This window comes from Leopardus geoffroyi, chromosome B4 (assembly GCF_018350155.1).
Source record: "Leopardus geoffroyi isolate Oge1 chromosome B4, O.geoffroyi_Oge1_pat1.0, whole genome shotgun sequence".
NCBI lineage: Eukaryota > Metazoa > Chordata > Mammalia > Carnivora > Felidae > Leopardus > Leopardus geoffroyi.
Genome location: NC_059341.1, coordinates 141,846,876 through 141,872,969, shown reverse-complemented (window position 1 = coordinate 141,872,969; position 26,094 = coordinate 141,846,876). Strand labels below are relative to the sequence as shown.

Genomic DNA, 26,094 nt, shown 5'->3' with positions numbered 1-26,094 from the left:
CATGAGGGAGACTGAAGATAGACTCGGTTACTGGGTCGGAGGGTGGAGCTCTGAGAAGAGCAAGTTCTCCCAGAGCTCCATGGCCAAGGTTTCAGGCACCTGAGCCCCTGCTGGCCACCCCGGGGTGGGGGTTCCCCGGGCAGCGTGTAGTTCTCAGGGGCGGCCCTCAGTGTGGCGCGAGGGCAGAGATGCCCCTTGTGGTATATGGCACGTCTCGTCTGGGTGTGCCGGAGGACGAGGAGGGCACGGCCCGGTGCCACCGTTGGGGCGGCAGCCTTGTGGGGGCGGGGCAGGCTGGCCGGGCTGCGGGGGTTTCTGTGGTGGTCACTCTGGAAGCTGGGCGGGGGCCTCCCCGGGTGAGGACGGCCCCCAGACCAGTACGGGGCTCCTCTCTCTGGTCCCGGTGTGCTCGAGTCGCCCTGTATCTCCACGTGGGTGTGGAGGGCGCGTCGTGGAGAGGACGGACGGCTGTGCTCTGTGCTCTCACCGCCTAGGCTCCCGGCACCCAGCAGGGCTATCGCACTGGGCTGCAGGGGAAGACCCTGCGAAGGGGAGTGTTGGTCAGGGGTGAAGGAGCCGCCGAGCACGCTTGCCTTGCTGTCCTGACTTTGGCGCCTGCTGGGGTCCAGCCCTGTGTGTGGGCTTCTCTGGGCTCAGGGCTGGGGCTCCCTGCTCGTGAGGGATGTTGCAGTCATCGTGGTGACCTGTCAGCTGGGTCCAGGAAGGTGCTCGGCGAGCTGTGGGAATCACAGGGCGGCCCAGAGGCTCTTGTCCCTCTCAGAGGCCCCTCCTCACTCCTTGTCCTCTCCTCTGGTCCGGGAGGGACCTGGTGGGGAAGGTTGTTGGACACGATCGTGAGTCCCGGGGACGAGTGATCTGGGACTCCGCAGAGAGGTGTTAGCTGGGAGTTTCGTTTTGATTTAGCTTGGGTTGGTCGGTTAGCTCTGCCCCCGGCGCGTCTGGTGGTTTTCTCGTCCTGTGTCTTCTGCACGGAGCTAACTTGGCCTTTCCCTCTGTTTTAGGGAGTCAGTACCAAATGAGGAGGAAAGGACGATGTCATCGCGGCGCTGCAGCGAGACACCCTTCCTCCCCGTGCAGTACTAAGCACTCCCCCACGCGAGAGACCCTGACCTACGCGCAGGCCCAGAGGATGGTTGAGATAGAGATCGAGGGGCGCCTCCATCGGATCAGTATTTTTGATCCCCTGGAGATCATACTGGAAGATGACCTCACGGCTCAAGAGATGAGCGAGTGCAACAGCAATAAAGAAAATAGCGAGAGGCCACCGGTGTGCTTAAGAACTAAGCGCCACAAAAACAACCGAGTCAAAAAGAAAAATGAAGCCCTCCCCAGTGCCCACGGCACGCTGGCTTCGGCCAGCGCGCTTCCTGAGCCCAAGGTGCGGATCGTGGAGTACAGCCCGCCGTCCGCCCCCAGGAGGCCCCCGGTGTACTACAAGTTCATCGAGAAGTCGGCCGAGGAGCTGGACAACGAGGTGGAGTACGACATGGACGAGGAGGATTACGCCTGGCTGGAGATCGTCAACGAGAAGCGCAAGGGCGACTGCGTGTCGGCCGTGTCGCAGAGCGTGTTCGAGTTCTTGATGGACCGCTTCGAGAAGGAGTCCTACTGCGAGAACCAGAAGCAGGGGGAGCAGCAGTCCCTGATCGACGAAGACGCCGTGTGCTGCATCTGCATGGACGGCGAGTGCCAGAACAGCAACGTGATCCTCTTCTGCGACATGTGCAACCTGGCCGTGCACCAGGAGTGCTACGGGGTGCCCTACATCCCCGAGGGCCAGTGGCTCTGCCGACACTGCCTGCAGTCCCGGGCCCGGCCCGCCGACTGCGTGCTCTGCCCGAACAAGGGAGGTGCCTTCAAAAAGACAGACGACGACCGCTGGGGCCACGTGGTGTGCGCCCTGTGGATCCCGGAGGTTGGCTTCGCCAACACGGTGTTCATCGAGCCCATCGACGGCGTGAGGAACATCCCCCCGGCCCGGTGGAAACTGACGTGCTACCTCTGCAAGCAGAAGGGCGTGGGCGCCTGCATCCAGTGCCACAAGGCAAACTGCTACACGGCGTTCCACGTGACGTGCGCCCAGAGGGCCGGCCTCTACATGAAGATGGAGCCCGTGAAAGAACTCGCGGGCGGCGCCACGACCTTCTCTGTCAGGAAGACCGCTTACTGTGACGCCCACACGCCCCCGGGCTGTACGCGGAGGCCTCTGAACATTTACGGGGAGGTGGAAATGAAAAACGGTGTCTGTCGAAAAGAGAGCTCCGTCAAGACGGTCAGGTCCACGTCCAAGGTCAGGAAGAAAGCAAAAAAGGCGAAGAAGACGCTGAGTGAGCCCTGTGCGGTCCTGCCGCCCGTGTGCGCCCCGTATATCCCCCCTCAGAGGTAAGTGCGTGCCGGCGTGGGATAGAGGAGGAGCCCCGAGGGGGGGCCAGGGCGCGGCGCGGCTGTGTCCGAGGATCTCGCGCCTTCTGCTTCCGTGGCTCTCCGCTGGTGCCTGCCACGCGGAGCTCGCGGAGCCCAGGGCCACGCTGACCTCAGGAATTAGGGTCGGGGGGCCCCGAGCAACTGCGGGTGCGGGCACCACCTTTGACGCGATAAGATGCCGGTCCTCGCTCCGCTTCCCCACTGAGTTGGAGAACCTTGTGGCGCTTTATTTGGCTTTGTTGTTATTATTACATATTTTTTAACCTTTGTTTTTATTTTTGAGAGAGACACAGAGCACGAGCAGGGGAGGGGCAGACAGAGAGGGAGACACAGAATCCAAAGCAGGCTCCAGGCTCTGAGCCATCAGCGCAGAGCCCGACGTGGGGCTCGAACTCAGGAACCGCGAGATCATGACCTGAGCCAAAGTTGGACGCTTCACCGACTGAGCCACTCAGGCACCCTTTATTATTATTTTTTAATGTTTACTTATTTTGAGAGAGAGAGACCGAGAGAATGAGAGAGAATGAGAATCCTAAGCAGACCCCACACTGTCTGAGCAGAGCCTGACACGGGGCTCAGTCTTACGGACCATGAGTTCGTGACCTGAGCCGAAACGAAGACTCAGGATGCTCAACCAGCGGAGCCACCCAAAGCCCCCTAGAACCTTGTAGCGTTTAAAATGAATCTGTCGTAAAGTGAAGGAGGGTAAGACAGACAGGCGTGGAGATCGGACTGGGGCTGATGGGAGCTTCACGGAGGGAGGCGCTGGTCTCCTTCCTGTTGTGACAGCCTTTCTGGGTTTCCTGACCGTTTCCCTTCGCGGTGTGGATGTTGCCCGGTCCGTGTAGGGCTCTCCAACAGAGCAGTCTGCAGTGGTTGAGGATCACAGCGGGGGGGGGGGGGGGTGTCTGCGGTATTGGGGGGTTCGTGGTAGTGGGGTCAGGCCCTTGGCCTTGCTCTTACACGTGTCACAGAGGCCGGTCCCCACCCAGCTGTGCCCACTTTTGTCCCTGCCCTTGTTTCCTCCTTGCTCCTCCTGCTGCCGACTCGCTCTTACTTCGTTCGGAATGTGAGGTAAGTGGGTTGGTCTTATGCCAGAGCCTGAGGGTGGGACAGCAGACCCCTCACTCAGACACTCCTTGAGCTTTGAGGCTGCAGCACGCTTGATAATAGGGCACGAGGGCTTTAAAACCCTTCGGTGAAGGAAGCGAAGCGTTGAGGTGATGAAGTCCGCCCCTGAGAGCAGCTCGTGGGGTACCTGTCGTTGCCGGACTGCGAATCGTTGGTGAGTGAGTCGCGTGGGAATCGAACCTGCGCATCTCACAAATTGAGCGTATGACAGACTCGCGGGTGTTTCAGTTGTTGAGAAGTAGAACATTCAGCATATTGAAGGATAGCTTTTTGTGTCGTGCTTCTGTGTGTCTGCGGTGGGAACACCAGCACGTTGCGATTGGACATCGTAATGTGGTTTTAACGGGTCCTGAGTTTCGTCGAGCTCACCGGTTCGGTTGTGAGGTGCAGTGGGACCTTACGTTGGAGTGCCGTTCGATCCCAAGACTCTGGGCACTTACTTGGTATGAAGAGTTAGAGGTGCGTTTTTTTTTTTTTTTTCCCTCCCAAGTGAAGTTTTATAGAGCAGCACGTACTTCTCGTAGAATCAGTAGATTCAGACAGAAGTGACCAAAACTGCTCGTCCTTCTTATCCGGAGGAAACCATTGTTGAAACCAAGGTGTGTCTTTGTAGGTCAGTCAGCTGGACTTTTCAAAAACCATTTCACTTGCGTTTCTACCTGTGGGGCAGAGAGTGTGAGATTTGCATCCAGAGCTTCTGTGGAAGAGCCCCGGGTCTTAGCGTTTGCTGTACTGCAAGTAAATGAAAGGGAAGCCACGTGACCTAACAAATCGAGAATCCAGAAGTGTCTGGTCTCCCTTGGCTGTGCCCAGCGCCTTGTGGTTGCCCGCTCCTGATGAGCGGTGCTGAAGAGGGGCTGGCCTGTGGGGCTGCTGGGCCACTTGCAGGAGAAGGCATTTCCAGTTGGAAAATGTGGGTGCTCGCAGGTCCTGGGTGACCAGCCTGACGGACAAAACGCCGGCTTTGGATCTGAATCTTTGAAAGCGGGTGATATAGTTAATAAATCACGTACTAAAAGTGTAGTCTGGCCCCTGTTTGTTTCTTTCTTTTCTTAATTTAGGAATAAAATTGGTTTCGGTTTGGAGTAGAGATAAAAGATGTGACTGGGGACAGATTCGTGGCCTTGCCGTGTGGCTCACCCAGACCTGCTGGGCGACCTTGATGTTTTGGGCCACAGCGCCATCCTTGGAAGGTCTTCTGGTCACCCTTAGCCGGTTGGTAAGCTGTTGTTGGACCACCCTGTGGGTGGTCAGGGCAGGTGCTGTGGGGTGGCCCAGGCTTGCCAGCCGCTACGCTGATCCTGCCGTGGCCCACGGTGTGGCTGGTCTGGTGGCCCCCGTTCCTGGGGCGTGCGGGAAATCCCACTCCCCTCCTTTTTGCCTTCCCTTCCAAGAACGATCAACGTCTTGGCTGTGCTGTTCTAGCTCTTTTTTAAAAATTTTTTTTTTCAACGTTTATTTATTTTTGGGACAGAGAGAGACAGAGCATGAATGGGGGAGGGGCAGAGAGAGAGGGAGACACAGAATCGGAAACAGGCTCCAGGCTCTGAGCCATCAGCCCAGAGCCCGACGCGGGGCTCGAACTCACGGACCGCGAGATCGTGACCTGGCTGAAGTCGGACGCTTAACCGACTGCGCCACCCAGGCGCCCCAGTGCTGTTCTAGCTCTTGAGTAGCCGCTTTTCCGATTAGATCCTTCTCTGGTTCCTCCTCCGTTCCTCGCTGCTTCGTGGGGGAGGGAGGGACCGGTTGAGGCTTGTGAGGCGAGGGTGCAGGTGGGGGCGGTCAGGGACTCACTGAGTTGCCCCAAAGCTCCAGAGCTGGTAATTCTCTCTTGTTGCCCTTTGGTGGGAGTCGCTCTTATGTGTGGAGGAGAGAGGCCTCTAATGAGCAGAGGCTGATGTGCTGTGTTGGTCCGGACGTTAGCCTGGTCCTCTCGGCCACTTGGGTCGTTTACGTGTGCGTTGCTCGGGGCACGTGCGCACCTAGTGAGTTACCTGAGTCAACGAGAAGGGTGGAGGGAGGATCGGGTCCACAGCCCAATTTCCTGGAGGGTGCTGCGCCCTCAGACACCGGGTGGGGACGGAAATGGGAGAGTGAATGCTTAGTAGCCATTCGACCGAGGAATTTTACGGAATTTTACGTTTGCTGAATAGAACTGTGGAAAGTCCGGACTTGAGTTTTGTATGTCTTTTTTTCCCCACGTTTCTGGCCCTTAGCGTGACTGTAATTTAGAAAGGTTCTGTTGGGCTGTGGATTGGGGAAGTGAGGGAGGGGGTGGCTCGGCCCTTCCGGGCAGGTGGAGGCCCTGCTCTGGCCACCCCACAGCTGCACGGGCCCCTGGGTTTGCCTCCTGGACGTGGTGCCGGAGGCAGGTCACGGTGCCCCTGCCGGCATCGGGGGCGTCGGGGTCCTCGGGGGGAAGGGCCTGCGTGGTGTCTAAAGCAGCAGCTGCTCTGGAAAGAAGCACCGAAAACCAGACCGGAAAGTGAAGCGTTTGGTTTGTGAATCGAACGCTACGTGGAAAAGCAGGGCGGTCGTCTTTGCCCCCCGCCGCTCGGAAGCTGGCACGCTGAGAAAGCGCCGCGGTGGTGGGCTTCCCACGCGCTCTTCGAATATTCTCGTTCCCACCCGCCGTGACTTCACGAAGTGGACTTCCCCGCTTTCCTCGGATGTGAATTCGGATGGAGGCGCTGGGCGTCTCATCCCGTGAGTACGTCCGCCCTGGGGTGCGGCTTCCCCCCGGCTCCGGGCGCCGTGGCCTGCGGAGGGTGCTCTTCCCGGGAGGCAGGATTGCGGCTGCTGTGCAGACTGGCTCTGACCACGTTGCCGGGGCGGGTGGGAAGAGTTCTGGTGAGGACTCGGTGTTTCGCGGCGTGTGGGCAGGTGCTCCAGCACCTTGTGCTCGCGAGAGCAGCGCTGTGGGCCGCGGTCCACGGTCACCCGAGCGTCTGGACACCTCGGCCTGTGCCCTGGGCTGCCCCTGCCTCTCTGGCCCTCGTCCTGGGTGCCTTGCTCGGTGGTGGTCTCTGCAGGGAGCTGCTGTGCTCTGCGTGTGCGTCCTCGCCGTCTCTCTGGGCCTGGGTCTCTCCCGCAGCGTCCCGGGCCTGCAGAGCGGGCGCTCAGTCCGTGGGAAGAACCAGCCGGAGTAGCGACTTTGGTCCTTTCCGTTCACATGCCTTGTGTATGCTCACTTTGGGCAGAAACAGGATTGAAACTTATTAGAAGTTTTCTTTAATACTAGCTGTGGACGAATGCCACCCAGTGTCACCACTGCCCCAGCCTGGGTGTTACCTAGGCTGATAAAGTGCAAAATGTGAATGGTGCGCACGCCGAGTCCGTACCCGTTCACCACAGCAGGTGGACGGATGGTGTCAGGACTGCTGATGGGGCCTCACAATGGCGAGCTCTCCACAGGCACACGTGGAGACCGGATCGTGTTGGGGGTCATCATTTCAGTTTTTTATTTGGAAATAGCTCTCAATTTATAAAATGTTACAAAAATAAGAAGGAGAGAGACACTCAAATCCCAGGGTTCACCCTGTACACAGAAGTGGCCCGCGTGTCCGCACGTGTGTGCCGGGACAGGGCTGGCCTCCGGGCGAGCACATGGTGAGGCTCGCTGTAGCCTCCCTGCCCTCCATTCAGGCCCCGTCCCGGTCAGGCTGGCCGGCTGTGATCTGGATGCTTCCGGAGCCACTCGAAGGTTCTGAGACTGGCCATTTTTGGAGAAGACAGCCCTTCTGCCTTCGCAGAGCCAGTGAGCGTCGTTCTGGGTTTGTCTGGTGTCCATGGAGGTGCCGTGTGCCCCCCCTCCCCCCAGAGGTAGTGACATCCCCTGCTTCTCAGTGACCAAGGTGTTGCTGGAGCCTCCGCGGGACAATTTCTGCTTTTGTGTTCTCCCGGCTCGCGGCCTGAGGTCTGGGAGGCCCTTGGAAGTGGCGCCAGCTGCCCGGTACCTCTTCACACTGGCCCAGGGTCCCGCCTGTTGGTCCTGTTCCCCAGGAGGCCCGGAGACGACCCGCTCAGCCCTCCAGTTTCTCATCAGTGGGCTCCTTCCCCTCCCCTGACCTTGTGATTTCAGAGGTCTGTCCAGCAGGACCTGGATGGGTGGGAGGGGAGCATCTGGTGGGTGGCCCAGCTGGCTGTCACCGGCAGCCTGCCCTTGGGGAACTCGGCTCTTGGTTAGTTAGCTGCAGACGGCCACCTCACTGTGACCTTGGGTGACACGTGCACCCCAGCCATTTCTGGGCTTTGCGAAGGGGTCCTGAGAAGGGTCTTGACCTGTGTCGAACCGTGCAGGAGCTTCTCCTGGGAGCCACATGGTACAGAACCACTTCCCTCCCAAGGCAACTTCTGGCCTTTTCAGGTCACAGGGGTTGGATTTCACTCTTGCCACCTTGACCTCCATTTGACCTCTGAGCTGTTGCGAAAGTGAGTTGTGTCCCTTGTAAGGACTCAAGACCGCGTTCTTTGGGAGGGTGGGATCTAAAATCGCACTCTTCAGGGATGGCCCCAGGGCGTCACGAGCACCGTCTTTCAGTGACTGCCACGTGGAGGGAAAGTAGCTTTTTAGTTGCATTTTTTTGGTTTCCCACAGTTTTTATATAAAAAGTTTTAAAACCAAATGAGAGGGGCACCTGGGTGGCTCAGTCAGTTAAGCGTCTGACTTCGGCTTAGGTCGTGATCCGGCGGTTCGTGGGTTCGAGCCCCACGTCAGTCTCTGTGCTGACGGCTCAGAGCCTGGAGCCTGTCTCGGATTCCGTGTCTCCCTCCCTCTCTGCCCCTCCCCTGCTCATGCTCTGTCTCTCTTCTCTTCTCTCTCTCAGAAATAAACATTAAAAATAATTAAAAGAAAAGTGGAGACTAACACGCGTGCTTATCAAATGTAGCATTGAAAAAAAAAGAAATGACGTTAAAGGAACACTTCCAAGTCCCTTTGGGCCCTTCCACTTCCACCCCTCACAGCAGCCACTTACTGTGAATCGGGGTGACTTCCTCCGGTCCGCATTCTGGTCTTTGTGTGCTTGTGCATATGTGGTCTGCTGCTGGTTTACACGCTGACTTTGAACACAGTGCTGTCGTGCGTCTCATAGTTTGGTGTCACCCTGGGTCTGGAGGTGGGTGGGTGGCATCGCGGACGACCACGCTGCTGGTGTGGGAGTTCTCTTGGCTGGCTTCAGAGCCAGGCGTTTTTGGGGACTGGTGCGAGCTGGTGTGTCCCTCTCGTCTGCAGCCTGCGGGGACGGCGGGGGTTGTGCACGTGCGTGTGGCCGCGGAGGCCTGCGTGGCGAGGCGGCTGTGCTCATCGCAGACCTCCACTTCTCTTTCCCTTGACTTCTCATTCTTATTTAGGTCTGTAAAAAGTTTCTTTAAAAAAATGTTTACTGATTTTTGAGGGAGAGAGTGTGAGCAGGGGAGGGGCAGAGAGAGAGGGGACAGGGGATCCAAGACAGGCTCTGAGTTGTCAGCACAGAGCCTGGTGTGGGTCTCGAACCTCGAACCCTGAGATCATGACCTGAGCCAGAGTCGGATGCTAAACCGACTGAGCCATCTGGGTGCCCTTGTCTGTAAAAAGTCTTTTCAAATTTGGAAATCTGCAGAGCAGGGAGAGCCTGCCCCCAACAGTCACTGTACTCGCGGCCACCCTTGCCTGTCTCTTCCTTCCCATCGTTTGGAGACAGACCCCGGTCATCTCGTTTCATCCATTAACACGTCCGTGTAGAGAACAGGTAAGAATTCTTAAGAACACGACCGTGACGTGCTGGTGTCTTGATGAACTCAACTTTGTTACTTTTACCGTCTCGTCCTGGGTCTGGTCTGAGGACTCCCTCCCCACCCCTGGACGTCCTCCAGCAGGGAACCCTCCGTAGCCCTCCTGCAGCCTAATGTTGAGGGTGATGGGGTCTGGTTTTGGGTCTTCCCCCAAGTACAAGTCCTTCCGGGCTGGTCACCGGGGCCATTTCTGACGGCTTCCAGCGCCCACATCCCGTCCTTGGACCTCTGGCCGTCCTGCCTGACAAGGACACCATATCCCTGCTGAACCCTGATCTGCGTAGGGCCGGCCCACTTGTTATTCAGTACCCTTCCCACGTGCGGGTCCAGGCCTAACTTCTCGGGATGGCCACGTCCCTGCTGAAGCCTGGACTCCATGCCACTGGTCTCCCGTAGACACGAGCAGGCCTGCCTCGCTGCCTCACCAGGGCTGCTTTAATGTCTTGGGGGAGTTCATGGTGTTCACATAAAAAATGTAGTGTGGTTTTTTTTTTTAAGTTTATTTTTTGAGAGAGAGAGAGAGAGCGGGAGAGAGAGAATCCCAAGCAGGTTCCTTGCTGCCGGCGCAGAGCCCGATGTGGGGCTCAAATCCGTGAACTGTGAGATCATGACCTGAGCCGAAAAAGAGTCCGACTGAGCCCCCAGGTGCCCCAGTAGTGTGTTTTTTCCAATTAGCTGTGTTTTTGCTGTTTGTATAGGTCCAGGTTTTTGTGTTTTTGTTTTTGTTTTCGTTTTTTTTAACTCTTTTGGATTAGTAGACTATGTTGTGGTTTATTAGATTATTTTTGTGGACAGCGTCTGAGAAGATGATGGTGTGAGCAGGCTTTGCCACCTGTTGGTTTTTCCGGTCTTTATCTGACTTCGGTGCAGACCAGGTCCGCCAGCCCGGAGTCGATTTGATGGGGTTGGAGCGGACATGCTTGCCTCGGTCCTGGCACTTTACAAGGGTTTGACTTTTATTTTCCATCGGTGTGTGTTTGCTTTATTTTATGGTTTGTGCCGTCATATCTTGTTTAAATAACCCTTCATTTCCCTGGAGACCTCAGGGTTTTCTTCGAAAAGCTTCCGCACGGCTTCCCTGTCCATGTCCCTCCTGTCTCCTCTGGCCCCAGCGCTGACCAGGCTCCTGATTTGTTGGCTGTATCTTGGCTGTGCTTGGCCTCCCTGCAGAGGGTCAGCGCCCAGGGCGGCCAGTTCCCCGACGTGTCCCTGCACGTCCGTCGAGGCCTGGGCCGCCTGTTGGATCTGTGTCTCAGTCCACGTCTTCAGTCACCTGGGGGTGCGTTTCTTAACAAGGTATGTGTGTGGCTTGATTTCTCAGCGCGGAGAGCTGGGTTTTCGCTCGCCGTTGAGTAATTTCTCCTTTCCCGAGAGGTCCGTGAGCTCGTCCAGCCCCGGGCCAGTTTCCTCCGGTGGGCGGGCGGCTCTGCTCCCTCCGCCACCTGTGGCTCCAGGGCAGGCTCTTCAGACGCGCGTGTGGCTCTTGGTCACCTGTGGTTCCTTCGTGCACGTTTCGGAGGCATCTTGTCAGGTTTCCTGACGGAGCCCCTCGGGATTTGGGAATTCCACGGAGGGTGCAGACCGGTTTGGAGGCGATCTGTGTATCTCTTATGCCTCGTCCTTCTCTTGCCATCACTGCTGATCGTTGAGCGTCTCCGCGGAAGTCTTCCTCGATGCCGCTCAGTGGCGCTTTATACTTTCCTTCCCTCGGGAAGGCTTGCACTTCCGGTCCTTCGTTTGCCTCTCGTGCCCGCTGTTCTCGAGGGAGCCGGTAGGGTGGGCTTCTTGGTCTTGGTTCCCATCTTGGGGAGCATCTCCCTGCGAGCCTGTCGCTCCGGGTCTGGGCAGGAGCCTCTCCCAGCCCTGCCAGCGGGCCCCTCGCCCCTCGCCCCTGCCCCTCACTGTGAGTCTTGGGTCGTGGGTGCGGGTTGACCTGCTGCTTTTCCGCACCTGTTGAGATCGTCACGTTCCGCCCTCGAGTCTGTCGCTGTGTGAGTCCTGATGGAACTTGTAATCTCAAGAGCACACTTGGCTTCCTGGGACAGACCCCCTTGCTCGTGGTGGGCGGTGTCATTTTATACCCAAACGGACCCGGTTTGCTGCGTCGTTTCTGTTTCGTGAGTGTGTTCGCCCGTGAGCCAGTCTCTGCCTTGCCCTGCGTCCCTGTGCCGGGACGTCCGCGTCCCTCGCCCCCGGCTGTCGGCAGGGGCTGTGTTGCCTGGTCCTCCAGTGGCCGAGCTCTTCTGAAAAACTGTCTGCTTTCCTTTTCTTTTGGGGGCGGGAGGAAAATGTGAAACTGTCAAATTCCTTCCTAAAATCAGTACTGTGATCGTGCTGAGGTCGTCTGCGTGCTTCCGCTCTGTTTTGGGGAGCCGTGTTTTCCTGCGGGTGCATTTCCCACATCCGTTGCCACAATTGGCACTTTAACCGGGTCCCGGCTCGCCTGCCCTGTGCGCCCTCATGCGGTGCCCAGGCCCTCCTGTGCTGGCCGGGCCGCCGGGCACATCCCCCGGCCGGATGCTTCGCGCCTTATGAGTCAGCCTTTCTCCTTTCTGAGGCGTATCACCCACCAAAATAGTTCTGAAAAGCATTGTAGTGCCGTCCACGTTTTTGAGTTGAAATCCAGCATTTTCACCCTAAGAGCGAATAGCAGAAACGTGTCACCTGGAATATTCAACGTAGGCACAGGTTACGAGGCTCGTCATTTCTGAAAGTGAGTTGAGTGGAACCTGGGTCGTCGGGCCTTGTGCGTCGGTGTCTTCCCGCCAAGGGTGACTGCTGTCCTGTGGTTGTCGCCGGGCCTCGAGTGTGGAGGTTTCTTCCTGATCGGGTGGCGTCGCGTCTGCCAGCATGCGCTTCAGTGGGATTCTTCCGTGAGCGGTATGTGCTGGGCGCAGCTCTGAGGAAATGGGCCGAGGTGACTGGGTGTTTCGTGGGCGGATGTCCTTCCTGCTCCGATGAGACACGCTCTCCCTTAATTCTGTTCCTGCTTCCCGCTACCGTGGACGGGAGTCTGCTTCCTGGTCACATACGTAAGTAGATGGTGTAAGAGCAGTTTTATCGTAGCGAGGTGCTCAATTTATTTATTTAAAACAAATTTTTTTTTTTATTATATTTATTTATTTTTGAGAGACGGAGAGAGGCAGAGCACAAGCAAGGGTGGGGCAGAGGGTGGGGGGACACAATCCGAAGCAGGCTCCAGGCTCCGAGCCGTCAGCACAGAGTCCGACGTGGGGCTCGAACTCAGGGACTGCGAGATCATGATCTGAGCTGAAGTCGATGCTCAACTGAATGAGCCACCCAGGCACCCCCAAGGTGCTCACTTTAAGCTGACGTTTAGTCATCTGCCCTTCGTTGGGTCCTCCCTCAGTGTTTCCAGAAGCCTGGTTATCTTTCATCTGGAGGCACATTGTGTATGAGATCCGTTCAGAAAGGCTTGAGAAGGTCAAACTTTTGATCCTTTTGATGCACCCTTGCCAAATACTGTATTTCTTAAAACGATATTCAGAGTCAAAAACAAAACAAGAAAGAAACATAAAACAAGTGCATAATTGCAGGGTAGACGCCCTTGTTACCACCGTGTGCTGGAGAAGACAGACCAGCCCCCAGCCCTTCCCGCAGCCCTTCCTGTCCCCAGGTCTACCTCTGTCTTCACCCGTGTGCTACTCAACCTCTTACCCTCTTTCTGAACCCCAGGCTGTGCTGTGCTTTCAAAATCACGAGTCCTTTCTGTCTCTCCTCTCGTAAAGGCGCCTTTTGGTCTCTTTCCCTTTGGAGTTCCACTGTTGAGGGAGGGGGGCCCCGTCCCTCACAGGCTTGCGTGGGGAGCGTTCCTCGTGTGGTTTAGCGCGCCCCTCCGCCCTCCACTTGCTGCGCGCCGGTCGCTGGGCCGGGGGCTCGCCGGGTGCAGGGCTGAGGGGGGTCTGCTCAGGGCTGGCCCCGCTGCGTCCTGGGGGGCACGTGCTGGGTGCCTGTGCCGCGGCCTCGGTGCCCCACGCCTGCCCCGCTTCTTTGGGACTCGGAGCTCGCGAAGCAGAACCCGCTCGGATGGCGGTTCTTCGGCAAATACCCCGGGACTCCTTGTGATAGGTTTTCCTCAAAGCCTTGTTGCTCAGGTCTGTGAGCTGGTTGTGGCTCAGAAATCCTGAGTCTGGTGGCTTGTTTCGTGAGGTTCAGAATCTTTGTAAGCTGTTGTTAAACGGCATTTCTTTCTGTTAAGAAATACTCTTATTTACGTTGCCTCGTTTGACCGTTGAAATAACGCAGCGTGTGCCTGTGTCAGAACACCTGTCTGCATATGTACAGGTCCTCTGAACTGTGTCCGTACGATCCGTGCACCTCACTGCGTCGGATCATGCCTCAGCTAAGGATGGTGAAACAGACAAAGGCCCCGCCAAAGACAGCGCCCACGGGGTGCCGGGGACTGCACAACCCCACCTGCGGACGAGAAGCGCTGCGGGTCCGGCCTCGAGCAGATTCCAGGTGCCCCCCAGAGGCTTCTGCTGGCGCCCTCGGCAACGTCCGAGATGCTCTGGGCTGCTGCCGACGGGTGTCCTCCCCCCGGCCTCTTGCTGAGGCTGTGAGACCCAGCATCCTTGGATGTGCAGACCTGTGGCCCCGTAGTCACGGTCAGGCCGTGGACAGACCCGAGCTTGGGTTCTGCATCTGCTCCCAGAAAGCTCTCGGTGTCTTCCTCTGGGATTTGACAAGGCCGCTCTGGCAAAGCCCCTGGCCTGTGTCTGACACAGGGTCCCACACAGGGACCCGATACCGGTCCCCTAAGCCGGTTCCTTGGTATCGGGTCCCTGTGTGGGACAGACACCGGAGCCGCGCTTTGCAGTCGACACGGTACTCGTTCTCCGCACGGCGTGTGGATCTTACGCCGGGAGGAGGGCAGCCGTGCGGGGGGCGTGCCCTTGGCCACCTCGGCACAGAGGCCGACCGACAGGGTGATTTGGAACGGTCTTGGAAAGGAGCTGGAACTATTGTTTTTTTTAATTTTAAAGTTTATTTATTTTGAGAGAGAGAGTGGGGGAGGGGCAGAGAGGAGAGAGAGAATCCCAAGCAGGCTGCATGCTGTCGGCACAGAGCCCGATGTGGGGCTTGAACCCACAGACTGTGAGATCATGACCTGAGCCGAAACCAAGAGTGGGACCCTTAACCGACTGAGCCCCCCGGGTGCCCTGTAGAGCCATTGTTTTTAAGGGAAAGACCATTGTGGGTCTGGACACAGCAGAGCTGGGGGTGTTCTGACTTTTTGTCGTTGATTATTTTGTAAAACTTAGATTTGCATCCTCTAAAAAACGCAGCCTTAAAATTTCTCGTTTTCGTCCTGACATTTTGATGTTTGGTGTTCAATGAGGAACATCTTGTTTCGTTTGTATTTTCATTAAGTGTTTAGTTTATGACCGAATTGATATTCTCTTTCGGTGTCCTTGTGAGTCAAATTGATGAATCATTGCTTTGATTCAGCAGGAAGGATAATAGGGCTGTGGAAACGCTTTGGCTGGCCTTTGAGGGGTTTTGAAGTGAGCACTCCCTCCACGCAAGTGTTTTCACACACCCTTTGCATTTTACGGCCCCTGCAAGGGTCCTGTCTCCCAACGGTCCTGCAGATGCCACCGTCAGCCCTGGCCCCCAGCTGTCCCCTCTCTTTCCCTCTTGAGGTGACTGGAGGGGACACCCGTGCCCCCCTCACCCCCACCCTTCGCAACGGTTTTAATCGGTCACTGGATGCGGTCGGCACGTGTGGCCTACATAGCGTGTAAGGACCCGAGAGGTTTGCTCAGCGTATTTCCGCGTCTGGTCTGGTCGGCCCTCGAGTGAGTTAGCAGCGGGTGGAGGCTGTGGGCGGCTGCAGGTCGGGCTGCGCCCAGCAGACTGGGGACAGCGTGAGACAGCAGTGTGCGTGGCTGAGAGTGGCCGCGAGGGCGTGGACGGCGGTCTGTGAAGAGCGACCCCGTCATTTCTAGTTTCTACGATGAAACGTTCGTGCACTCCTTTGAAGCTAAACTCTGAGTTTTTCCGTGTTTTAGATTAAATAGGATTGCGAATCAGGTGGCCATTCAGCGGAAGAAGCAGTTCGTGGAGAGAGCCCACAGCTACTGGCTGCTCAAAAGGCTGTCGAGGAACGGCGCCCCCCTGCTGCGGCGACTCCAGTCCAGCCTGCAGTCCCAGAGGAGCACGCAGCAGGTACGTGGTCCTCTGCCCTCAGCGTCGCCTGCCCTCCTGACGTGCTGAGCGGTCCCTGCGACTCCCGGGAGCAGCGCCTGCTGGAGGCTGCGTGTGCTGCCAGCCCGTCAGGCCCCGGGCCCCAGACTCCCCGTCCGCGAGCCCCGGTCCGGGCCGCTTCTAGAAGTGCAGGAGGACCCGTGTGTGCCCTGGGCTGTCTAAGCTGCGGGTTGCGCGGACGACTCTCCTCTGTCTGTGTCACCTCATGTTTCTGGACATGTTGGGGACGCCCAGGGAAGTCATTACCGTGCTGGCCACGTCGGGTGGGAGCCACAGGAGGTGAGGCCTGGGCCCCTTGGACGCATGCCTGTGTGCTGGGCTGGGAGTTTGGGTTTGGATATGTGCAAGGAGTGGTTTGTTTTCAGGGCTTTGCTCTGAAGGCTGTTTCGCGGTGACCGCAGTGGGCGGGGAAGGAGAGGAAAGCGGGGTGAGTGAGAAGAAACGGGGTTTGCTTTTTTTCCTAAGCTTCTTAATTTATTTTTTGGAGTGAGACCGTGCGAGCAGGGGAGGGACAGAGAGAGGGAGAGAGAAAGAATCCCAAGCGGACTCCGTGCTGTCAGCATAGAGCGCCATGCGGGCCCCCGGCTCAGGAAACCGTGAGATCATGACCTGAACTGAAACCAAGAGTCGGACTGGGCCCCCCGGGCGCCCCAGGAGTTGCTCTTTAAAAGCAAAGTGAAACAGGCCGTTGAATTTTAGTAAATTTGGCTTGTAGAACCATCTGATAGTGTGAAGCAGTTCTGAAAGAAGGAATTTAGAAAGTAAGAAATTGGCTCTGTGAGATGTCACAAAAATAAATTGAATACAAAAATGGCTTTTCGGCGCATCGCCCAAAATTTTGGGTTGGCGCACTTGATGTTGAGGGGAGCGGGCAGCTCTGTAGGGGGGAAGAGCTGTGTCCGCGATTGGCCTCGGGCTGCGAAGCGCGGAGGACGCAGCAGAGAGCGGGCCCCCCTCGTTGCCTGTCTGCCCCTCTGGGCACGTGCGGGGACTGTCCTTCCAACACGTTCACGTCGGATGGCTGCGGCTGCCATGCTGCCGTCACCTCGGAGGCTGTCTGCACGTTCTCTCTCTCTCTCTCTCCCTCTGTCTCTCTCGATCCTGGGTTGCCAGGTGGCTGAGTGTGTCGGAGGGGACACAGATGCGGTTGGACACCGGATCCACAGGGGTCCCGGTCGGTGAGGTTTTCCGGGCTGGAGTCAGCCCCTCTGCTGTGCTCTGGGCTTGGGCCACAGCTTCCCGGAGGCTGCTTGGCTGTGGCAGGTGCGAACCCGTCCCTCCCAGTGCGGTAGAGCCGCGGCCTGGAGAACGTGCGGCCGTGGAGCGCGCGGACAACTCGTTCGCCCTCTCCCCTCTGGGGAGAGGCCCTCCCGTCTCTGCCGTTCCTCCTTCTGGTCACGGCTGGAGACCTGGGCGAGCGTGTCCCTCTCCACCTCCCTGCCCCTGGCCTGGGGGATGGGGCCAGCCCTAGGGAGCCCGTCATCTGGACTTTTTCTGATCCTGTGGTGACACAAAAAGGTGAAACATGAACATGTTTAAGTGCTCGGTTCAAAAAACTTAGGGATCTTAACATCTTTTTTATACTTTTGAAAACCACAGCTAAATCGAAGATTCTGGGCCTCTGTGGGGTTGCTCTTGACCCTCTTCCATCTGGGGGAAGGAAGGGTGTGCTTCTTGGGCCCGATGCCCTCCTGAGGGTTTGGTGGTCCGGGCCCTGCAGTGCCATCCGAGTCACGTCCGTGGACGGTCCCGCGTGGCTGGGGCAGAGGTGCCGGGTGGAGCATTCCAGTGCACTGCAGGGGGCCCACTCGATCTGAAGTCTTGGCTACACTGGGCACATGTGCACGTGAGGCCCGGCTGTGCGAATGTCCCGAGGTGCACTGGGGTCGCGGACTGCTGTGGATACATCCCTTGTGTCTTAAGCGTGCTGCCCACCCTGGGGACCGTGTGCATCCCACACACGCTTGGGTCTGGGGGTCAGAATCTCTGGTTAACCTTACGTCACACTGGGGGGTCTTTGTTAGCTATGGCTGCTTCGATCACATGCTGTGTGTTCCTCCTCCCTTTGGGAATGGAGTTGGTGTTCCCCTTCGGGGCTTTGTGCCCATGGGACGGGTGAGCCAGTGGAAGCGACCGGCCTGGGGCTACCACGTATGAAATCAGTGTGTAGGGACAGGAAGATGAGATGTGGGAGTGTTCGCGTCCTTGGCACGAGGAACCGCGTAGATTTGAGTCTGTATGACTCCAGCGTTGACCCCCTGGAGCGCACCTGGCTTGGCCTGTGGGGTGGATTCTTGCGGGGGCGAGTTAGTGGCACGGTTGTCGGAAGCCCCCCCGTGTGGCTTGCACAGGCACCCCCGTTTGCCTCCCTCTGCTCCCAGACGGTGCTTTCCTGCGTCACCCTGTAGGGGCTGACTTCTCTGCAGGGTCCGGAACAGTAATGTTCTGCACGGAACATGTGGGGCTTGGTGTGATGTTCATGTGGTTTTGAAAACTCAGAAATACTTGATGTTAGGGTTTAACTTTGTCTGTATTTCCGGACGCCCGCTCTCAGCTGGGCTGTGGAGGAGGTCAGGGGCAGCCCTTCCCTCCCGTGGCTGACCTGGTGGGGGACAGATGGGTGGACGGGACGAGCTGGTTTGAGGGTGAGGTCGCTCACGTCCGGGCAGACGAGGGGTGTCAGGTTGGCCTCCCGGGTGCTGCTGTGCACGGCGGTCTTCGAGGATCCGGCCGGGCTCTTCTGGGCTGGCCTTGAGCGCAGGGTCCCTGTGGGCACCTTCCCGGGGACCTTCATGGCGACCCCCTCCAGAGCCTCTTCTCACCGTCCTGAGATCCTGGTTTGGGTGAGGTCGGTGGGCAGGGGGAGGGCGAGGCTCCTGTCTGTCTTGTTCTCAGGCCCTGGAGCCAGCAGTGCCTCCAGCTGTCACAGGTGCGTCTCTGGTTCCTCTCTGCTGGCTTTAGGACAGCACAGTCCCCCTCCTGTGCTGGGGGCACGGCTTCTCGCCACCCACCCTGCTGCTGCAGGCGTGAGGCTCAGCACTGAGACCTGGGTTCCTCTGTGCACCCTGCCGTAGGGGCAGGGAGCCCTGCCTCTTTGGGGTCTTACGTCCTTGGTAGCACCCTGGGACTCGGGTAGATGTGCCGGGGCCCTCACCCCTTGGGGCTGGCCTGGCCTGCCCCCCCTCCCCCCCCATTCCAGGCGTCCTCCCATTTGTCAGGTGGAAGGTGGCCAACATGATCTTCTAGCATTCTCTTTCCTGGTAGCGTTTCGGTACCAGAAACCACTTGGCCTTTCTGCTGCTTTTTGGAGTCTTCCGGGATAGGTTTTTATGTAGGAAACAAAGATTGCTGAAGAGCAGAGTCCAGAAACTCAGGCCCTTTTGTGTAGGTGAAGCCGTGTGCATTGGGGTCAGGTCCTGTGCTGCAGGCCGTCGTGTGAGGAGAGCGGCCCTCGGCGGCGGCCCTGTCGTCCCCCGTGCGGGGCATGAGTGCAGCAGGGACACGGCAGGTGGCACCCACCAGCTCTCTCCTGCTGCGTAGGGTCACCAGGCTGAACACCCTTTCGGTTGATGTTTTCAGACTGTTCATTCAGACTAATGGACAAGGTGATTTTCAGATGCTTTTGGGGGGATTTGGTTTTCTAAATCTACTTTTTTATTTACTGACCAGCTGTTTATACAGCTGCTGTTAATGTTAACTTTAATGCCTGAGATTTTTACAATTTTTTTTTCTTAAAGTAGGCTCCAGGCCCGACGTAGGGCTTGGTGGAACCCACATCCTCAAGAAGAGACTCTTCTTTCTACCGACCGAGTTAGCTAAGTGCCCTGTTCCATGCCTGACACCTTTATTTAAAGTTTCTTTATAATCTCTACACCCAACGTGGGGCTTGAACTCACGACCCCGAGATCAAGAGTCGCACGCTCTTCTGACTGAGCCAGCCACGCACCCCCGCCTGAGACTCCAATAACATTAAAAGAGGTTCTGTGATTCGCATCTGGCGGATGGATGGTGAGGCAGCCTCCCCCTAGAGCCAGAGAGCGCCTGGAGGGGAGGCTCCGGCCCAGCCTTCTTGTCCCCTTGCTAGTGGGGAGAGTCTTCGTAGCCTGGTTGGTGGTCGTCTGCCCACAGGCCCTGTGGTTGGGGCACCGTGTCACAGCCCCGTGCTTGTGGCCTCAGAGGCAGGTGCTCTGTGCTCGGACAAGGAGGGAGGGGGATCCAGGGGATGGAGCCCTGCCTGGTGGGTGTGCTGCTTTAGCTCTGTCTGGGTGGGGGGGACTCCAGGGGCAGAGTGGTCCAGAGAGAGCGAGAAGGGGGTTTGATGAGTGTGGAACACGCTCCGGAATCTGATGGTGAGCACCCTGCCCGAGGCCGTGGGTGTGCGTCCGTCCGCAGGAATGGTGAGGTGATGCCAGCCGAGGTGGAGACTTTCTCTCGGCCCAGGTCACACGTATGCGGTTGCAGTAGGCGTCCTGGGCTGCTGTGGCCTGGAGGCCCCAGGCAGCTCTTGGAAGCCCGCATGGGGACGGATGGGAGCGTCTTAGTGGAGCTGAGGTTCTGGGGGCAGGTGGAGGGGTGCCCTCGCCACGCCCCGACCACCTCTTCCTCCGCCGTCTGCGCCGGGCCTGCCCGAGAGCTGTGATCGGGCAGAGGGGTGCCTTCAGCTGAGGCGCAGACCGAGAGGGGTCTCAGCTCCTGGCATGTAGTGGTGCTAGCCGTGTGCCGCGGTGGAAGGTGGGGTCTGTAGGTGAGGACAGGAGGCCGCCGCAGGAGCAGACGGTGGCCCCTCGGCCTGGGCAGACCTCGAGGGACAGGGAGGGAAGGGTGGGCTGCGTGGGAGCCCGGAGGAGGGCGCGGTGCCGGGCCAGGCAGTGAGGGACACTTGGATGGGAGCACGGGGGGCCTTGGTTGTAACTTTCTGGAGGTGGAGTGTCCCCCCGCCCCCCGTGTGGGGGAGTTCTCTCTGGCCGTCATGGGGATGTCCTCGGCTGCCACGGGCCCTGTCTGGTGTCGTAGCCCGAGCGTTTCTTCCTGGCGCTGCGGTCGGAGGTGCGCTGGGCAGGGCTGCCGTCGGTGTGCTGTCCGCCGCCTTCCACCTCTTTGCGTTTTGGAGGTGGCGGTTCTGTGTTTGAAGACGCCGGAGTAGGCAGGGTCGTCTGAGGTCGGTGGCACGTGTGCCCCTCCAAGGAAGCACCGAGTGGCGACCACGGGCCGCCGGTTTCAGAGCCGTTGGGCGTGGGTGCGTGACGCGGGCGTTGGGCAGGGCGCCCCCCCACTCCCCTGCAGCAGTCTCGGCCGCGGGCTTTGCTCCCCGGGCTGCCCCGGCCACTCCCGGTTTCCCATGACCCCTGCTCCGGTGCCGGGGTCGGGATGCCTGTGTCCGCGCGCGCGCGGGGGCTCCCCCTGGCCCAGCGAGGCCGGCAAACGCCCCTTTGGCACGCGGAGACCCCGTGGCGCTCCGCGGGGCGAGTCCGCGCAGGGTGGGCGCCCCGGCCGGCTCGCGGGGCCGGCGCGGTCCGTGGCTCCCCCTGGGAGGGTCTGAGGCCGACTTCCAATTAATTTCCTCAGAGAGAAAATGACGAGGAGATTCAAGCTGCCAAAGAGAAGCTGAAGTACTGGCAGCGGCTGCGGCACGACCTGGAGCGCGCGCGGCTGCTGATCGAGCTCCTGCGCAAGCGGGAGAAGCTCAAGCGGGAGCAGGTGAGGCCCGGCGCCCCTCGGAGGGTCCCCCCGGGGCAGCGTGAGGGCTTCCGGGCGGCGGGCCGAGGGGGGACGTCGGCCCCCAGCCTGGAGGGGGCCGGGGGCGGGGGCACCGCGTGGGGTGCGCCTGGGGAGAGGCCGCGGTGGGGGGTGGGGGTGGGGGCGTGGCCTTCCCGGGCGGGCGGGCGGTGCGGGGAGCGCGACCGCGTGACCAAGGGCCGTGTTCGCAGGTGAAGGTGGAGCAGATGGCCCTGGAGCTGCGGCTGACGCCGCTCACGGTGCTGCTGCGCTCCGTGCTGGACCAGCTGCAGGAGAAGGACCCGGCTCGGATATTCGCCCAGCCGGTGAGCCTGAAGGAGGTGGGTGTTCACGCGCTGGCGTCGGGGTCGCCCCGCGGCTTCTCCGGTACCCGTTCCCTAGGTAGCGCTAAGCCTGCTTAGCTGCGAGGCGTCGGTTTCTACTGGACGCGGTCTTTAAGTTCTGTCTCGTTAAGATAGTGAAAACGAGAGGTGAAAGTTGCCTCTCGGCGAGCAGCCGAGCAGCAGTCGGTTGGCGGCTGTCCGCCCAGATGAGCGCACCGGTTGCCGTGTGTTGGGTTTAAGGAGCTGGAGTGAGCGGGGCCCCCTGGCGGGACGTGGGGTCTATATGTGGCGCGTGTCGGCGCCGCCCCCGGGGGTGCGCGTGGGCGTGCGCGTGTCTCGTGCGTGACGTGGCGGGTGTATTGCTTATGTAGGATGAATAAGCGACCTTCTTTGTTTGTAAACGATTATTTTTCCTCCCTGAAATTAGGTACCAGATTATTTGGATCACATTAAACATCCCATGGACTTTGCCACAATGAGGAAACGGTTAGAAGCTCAAGGGTATAGACACCTCACTGAGTTTGAGGAGGATTTTAATCTCATTGTAGATAACTGCATGAAGTACAATGCCAAGGACACGGTGTTTTATAGAGCCGCCGTGAGGCTGCGCGATCAGGGCGGTGTTGTTCTGAGGCAGGCCAGGCGCCAGGCCGACAGCATCGGCTTCGAGGAGGCCTCGGGGATGCACCTGCCTGAGCGGCCTGCTGCGGCCCCTCGGCGGCCTTTCTCCTGGGAAGACGGTAAGCACCAGCCCCGGGCGCGGGCGCAGGCGGGAGAGTGTCCTTCCCCGCAGGCTGTGTCCGCGAGGCCCGGCGGGGCTAGCGCGCGGGCCGCATGCGTACTGCACGTTTGCTAGTAGCCTTGTGAGGAGGGGAAGGAATTGACTTCCTAGACGTTGTTTTTAACCCAACGCTCTTGAAGTACCGTGCTTTTGGCACACCATCCACGTAAAAATTGCCGACCATATTTTTCACGGGCGTTTACTTTTTCTTTACCACGTGCTGTGTGTTTTGCACGCCTAGCACGTTTCTGTTCCGAGCGGGCACGTTTCAGGAGCCTAGAGGGACCCGTGTGGGCAGTGGGGACAGCCTAGGTCTGCCTGCTACAGGCCGGGAAGCAGGTCAGCTGGGGTTTGCACCCTGGGTGGGCCTCGGTCTGCTTCCGCGGATGCCTGTGGCTGAGGAAAGGCCTCAGGAGTGGCCGTGTGCCGAGCCCGCTGGACTCCGGCCGTGCGGGCTTCCGAGCGCAGGCGTGTGCCCCGGGTGCGGCACGGTGGTCTGTCTGTTCACTTGTTCCCGTCCTTGGGGACGGGGGCTGGTCCCTGTGCCTTCCCTGGCCACCACGCTGCAGCCGCTAGGCCACCTCCCTGGAATAAGAAGGGGCTCGCGGGCTGCCGCGGATCGGGTCTTTGAGGAGACGGGCGAGTGGGTGACTGGTGTTTCCTCAGCAAAAGTCTGACAGTCAGGTTTCACTGGGGGTAAGTTCACGGCTGAGAAGTCCTAATGTGTCTCCTCAGCGTTCGTGCGGGGAGATGGCCGAGCTAGCGGGACGCACGTCACGTCCAGTCTGCTTGGGCAGCGGCCGATTTCACGCCGTGCCGACGCCCACAGGCCAGGCCACTATCTTTAGGGCTTCAAAGGACGTGATTTTTGGTTACGTGAATGGTTTTGAGGCTCTGTCGTTTGTGAAGTGGTGCTGGAGACAGCAGGGCCGCAAGCCGGCCTGTTGTGCTTCAGGCTTCCTTACGTATTTATGTCACGGTACCGGTGTCTCGTGACTTCGTGAAAAGCACAGATGTTTTAGCAAACGCTCGTTTGTGGAGGAAGGTGCCGCTTGCTCCTGGTGGTTGTGCCGTGGCTTCTGTCTCCCTCTCGCTCCCCGTTTTATCTTAGATCTAAAGAGTGGTTTCTTTCTTGGCCACCTTTCACTGATCTAAGGTAATTTTGTGCTTCCTAAGTTTGGTCGTTTTGTTGAAACCAAGAACCCTAGGGATTTCTGTAGTAAACGTGCCCGAAACGGAAAACTACCGGCGTCTGGCGTGGCCCAGTTTTAGTAGAGCCACACGGCGGTCTGGGTCCAGAGGTGAGCTCAGACGGGAGCTGTGGTGGCCAAACAGCGTCTGCACGGGTGGCCCCGGGCTTGTGGTCAGCAGAGCCCGCCTCCCTCGGGGGCGGCCCCGGTGGGCCTCTTCCACCGGTCTTCACCAGAGAGCGTGGTTCGGGCGCGCGCCGGGAGAGGCGCTAGCCCTCCTTCCGCGCACTGTGTCCCCGTGTGCCTGGCCGGCCAGCCACAGGCGTACGAGCTTTCCTCCAGGGGGAGTCCGGACAGCCACGGGGTGAAAGCTGGTCTCCCTGTGGCAGTGCCCGTCGCGGGTTTGGAGTGAGCGTGGAGGGGCTTGTGGGGCTCCCGCGGGCAGGGCCTGTGCTGGCGAGGTGGTCTCGGGGGGCACCGGTGGCCGGTGACTGACGGGGTGTCCTTCGACTTCAGTGGACAGGTTGCTGAACCCAGCCAACAGGGCCCACATGGTCCTAGAGGAGCAGCTGAGGGAGCTGCTGGACAAGCTGGACCTCACGTGCGCCATGAAGTCCAGCGGCTCTCGGAGCAAGCGGGCCAAGCTCCTGAAAAAGGAGATCGCGGTCCTTCGGAACAAGCTGAGCCAGCAGCACAGCCAGCCCCCGCCCGCGGAATCAGGTATTGGAAGCTTTGAAGAGGAAAGTGCTCAGCTGGGGCAGGAGACGGGGGAGGAAGGTAAGCACACGCTCAGCGTCCGTCCCTCCCTGCCCGGGGTCCCCCCCGGGCTGGTGTCCTGTCACGGTCGGTGCCACCGTGCTGCATCTCGGCCTTGAGGTGGTCACAAAGTTGAAGACCCAGAATAAGCCCTCTTTTTCCAACTCGTTGCTGAAAAACTATTTAAAAACAGTGGTTTAGGCCTCGTACGCCTCCCAGAATGGTTGTAGGGTAGACGTGGCTTCCGTGACAAGAGTGATGGCTGTTTTCGTTGGTCGTAGCAGCTCCCGAGAGGGCCGTGATGCCACCGTCACGTGAATCCTCCCCTCTGACGTCCAGAGGGTGGAAGGTGACGCACACGCCGTCGCCGGGGAGCGGGGAGCTGACCTGGAGCTGCCTGGTGGGCCTCCGACGTGTCACACGCACAGCGGGGACAGCTGGCGGCCTTAACTGGGGCGTACGTCCGGGAGAGGAGCTGGAAGCTGGGGACGGGTCCGTGGATAGGAAGTAGTTGGGAAGAAACGCATCCCCCCGGTGCTAACGTGAACCTCCACCCGGTGGCTGTAGGTGGCGGGCCTTGTGCTCGGGACACGTGCTGTCAGTGGTTTGAGCACCTGGAACCTGGTGGAACCTGGTAGAAGCAGCTCCTCGCTGTTCTGCGCTCTCCTGATCTTAGAGTCCGCCCCGTTCGGTGTCCCGGAAGGGAAGGCGCAGTGAGACTCTCACAACGCGCTGCTGGCGGTTCGGCTCAGAGTCCGAGCTTTCTCTCGGTGCGTCCAAACTCGGGCCGCAAGAGCAGCGGGACAGGCGCACAAAGTTGTTCTGGTTGGCTCGTTGGGAAAGTGCTTACGCGGGCCGTGGGCGTCTGTCGGCGGGGGCGGCCCCGCGTGCAGCCAGTCCCAGGAGGGGGCCGTTGGTGAGGACCTTCGGTCCCCCGGAACCTGACACGGTCCCCCTGTGGCGCTGCCCCGCGGGGCGGCTCCAGCCCTCGAGCTCCTCTTTCTCCTGGAAGTGGCCGCTTGTGCGCACAGCTGAGACTTCTGCAGCTTCCCCTCGCACCAGGCCTGGTTTGTTTCCGCCCACAGGGCCTAGGCCTGGGCCCCCCGAGTGACAGATGCAGGCTCTCGGTCCTCCCTTGTGGGGGACGAGAGGAGGGGCCGCGTTCTTCGCCGGGGAAGGAAGGACAGGTCTGAGCACTTGCTCGCAGGGGCTCTGCCCCCCCCCCCCCACCCCTTTGGCACCCACATTGCCCTTGGGGGTCAGGGCAGCCCCAGTCGTTAGGCCCGGAGTGGGGTGTGTGTCTTCCTCCCTTCTGTCCGGCCCCCTCCCGCTGCCCGAGCAGGCGCTCTGGCTGAGCTGCTCTTTTGCTCTTCGTGGAAAAAACCACTCTTTGCACGCTACTTGCCCTGAAAAGAGTGAGTTGGGGGAAAGCTTGTTGACCGGTCATTCACGGTCATCGGGAGGGCTGGTCTGGATGCGGTGTCTTCCCCAGTCGTCCGGCCGTCTCGGTGCACGGCTCGGGGTCCCCACCGGGCGGGCGCCCCCCACTGCAGCCCACGTTTGCTGCTCTGTGGTGCCGGGGTCATTCTGAAGGAAGACGGCGGTGAGGTCTAACAAAAGACGGCCTGGAATCCGTGTGGAGCATCAGGTCTCTTGTTAAAAGTGCGTAAACACGCAGAAAGGGTGTCTCCCTCGTGGCTGGGGGGACGGGTGCTGGGGAGGACGA

General features: G+C 59.3%; 1 protein-coding gene across 8 annotated transcripts in view; it reads left to right on the top strand.

The window, feature by feature from the left end:
• Positions 1-26,094, top strand: part of BRD1 (bromodomain containing 1) — a 43,448-nt gene that overhangs the window by 2,324 nt on the left and 15,030 nt on the right. For 5 of the 8 annotated variants that reach the window (XR_006708856.1, XM_045463870.1, XM_045463868.1 and 2 more), the window contains exons 2-7: positions 1,023-2,403; positions 15,387-15,543; positions 21,148-21,279; positions 21,510-21,638; positions 22,069-22,381; positions 24,129-24,389. Coding sequence is in view for 7 of the 8 variants with exons in the window: in XM_045463870.1 (XP_045319826.1) it covers positions 1,037-2,403; positions 15,387-15,543; positions 21,148-21,279; positions 21,510-21,638; positions 22,069-22,381; positions 24,129-24,389 (2,359 nt within the window). In the remaining variant the exon portion in view is untranslated. The remainder of the gene's footprint in view (positions 1-1,022; positions 2,404-15,386; positions 15,544-21,147; positions 21,280-21,509; positions 21,639-22,068; positions 22,382-24,128; positions 24,390-26,094) is intronic. The other 3 variants (XM_045463871.1, XM_045463869.1, XM_045463867.1) reach the window with 1 other exon arrangement.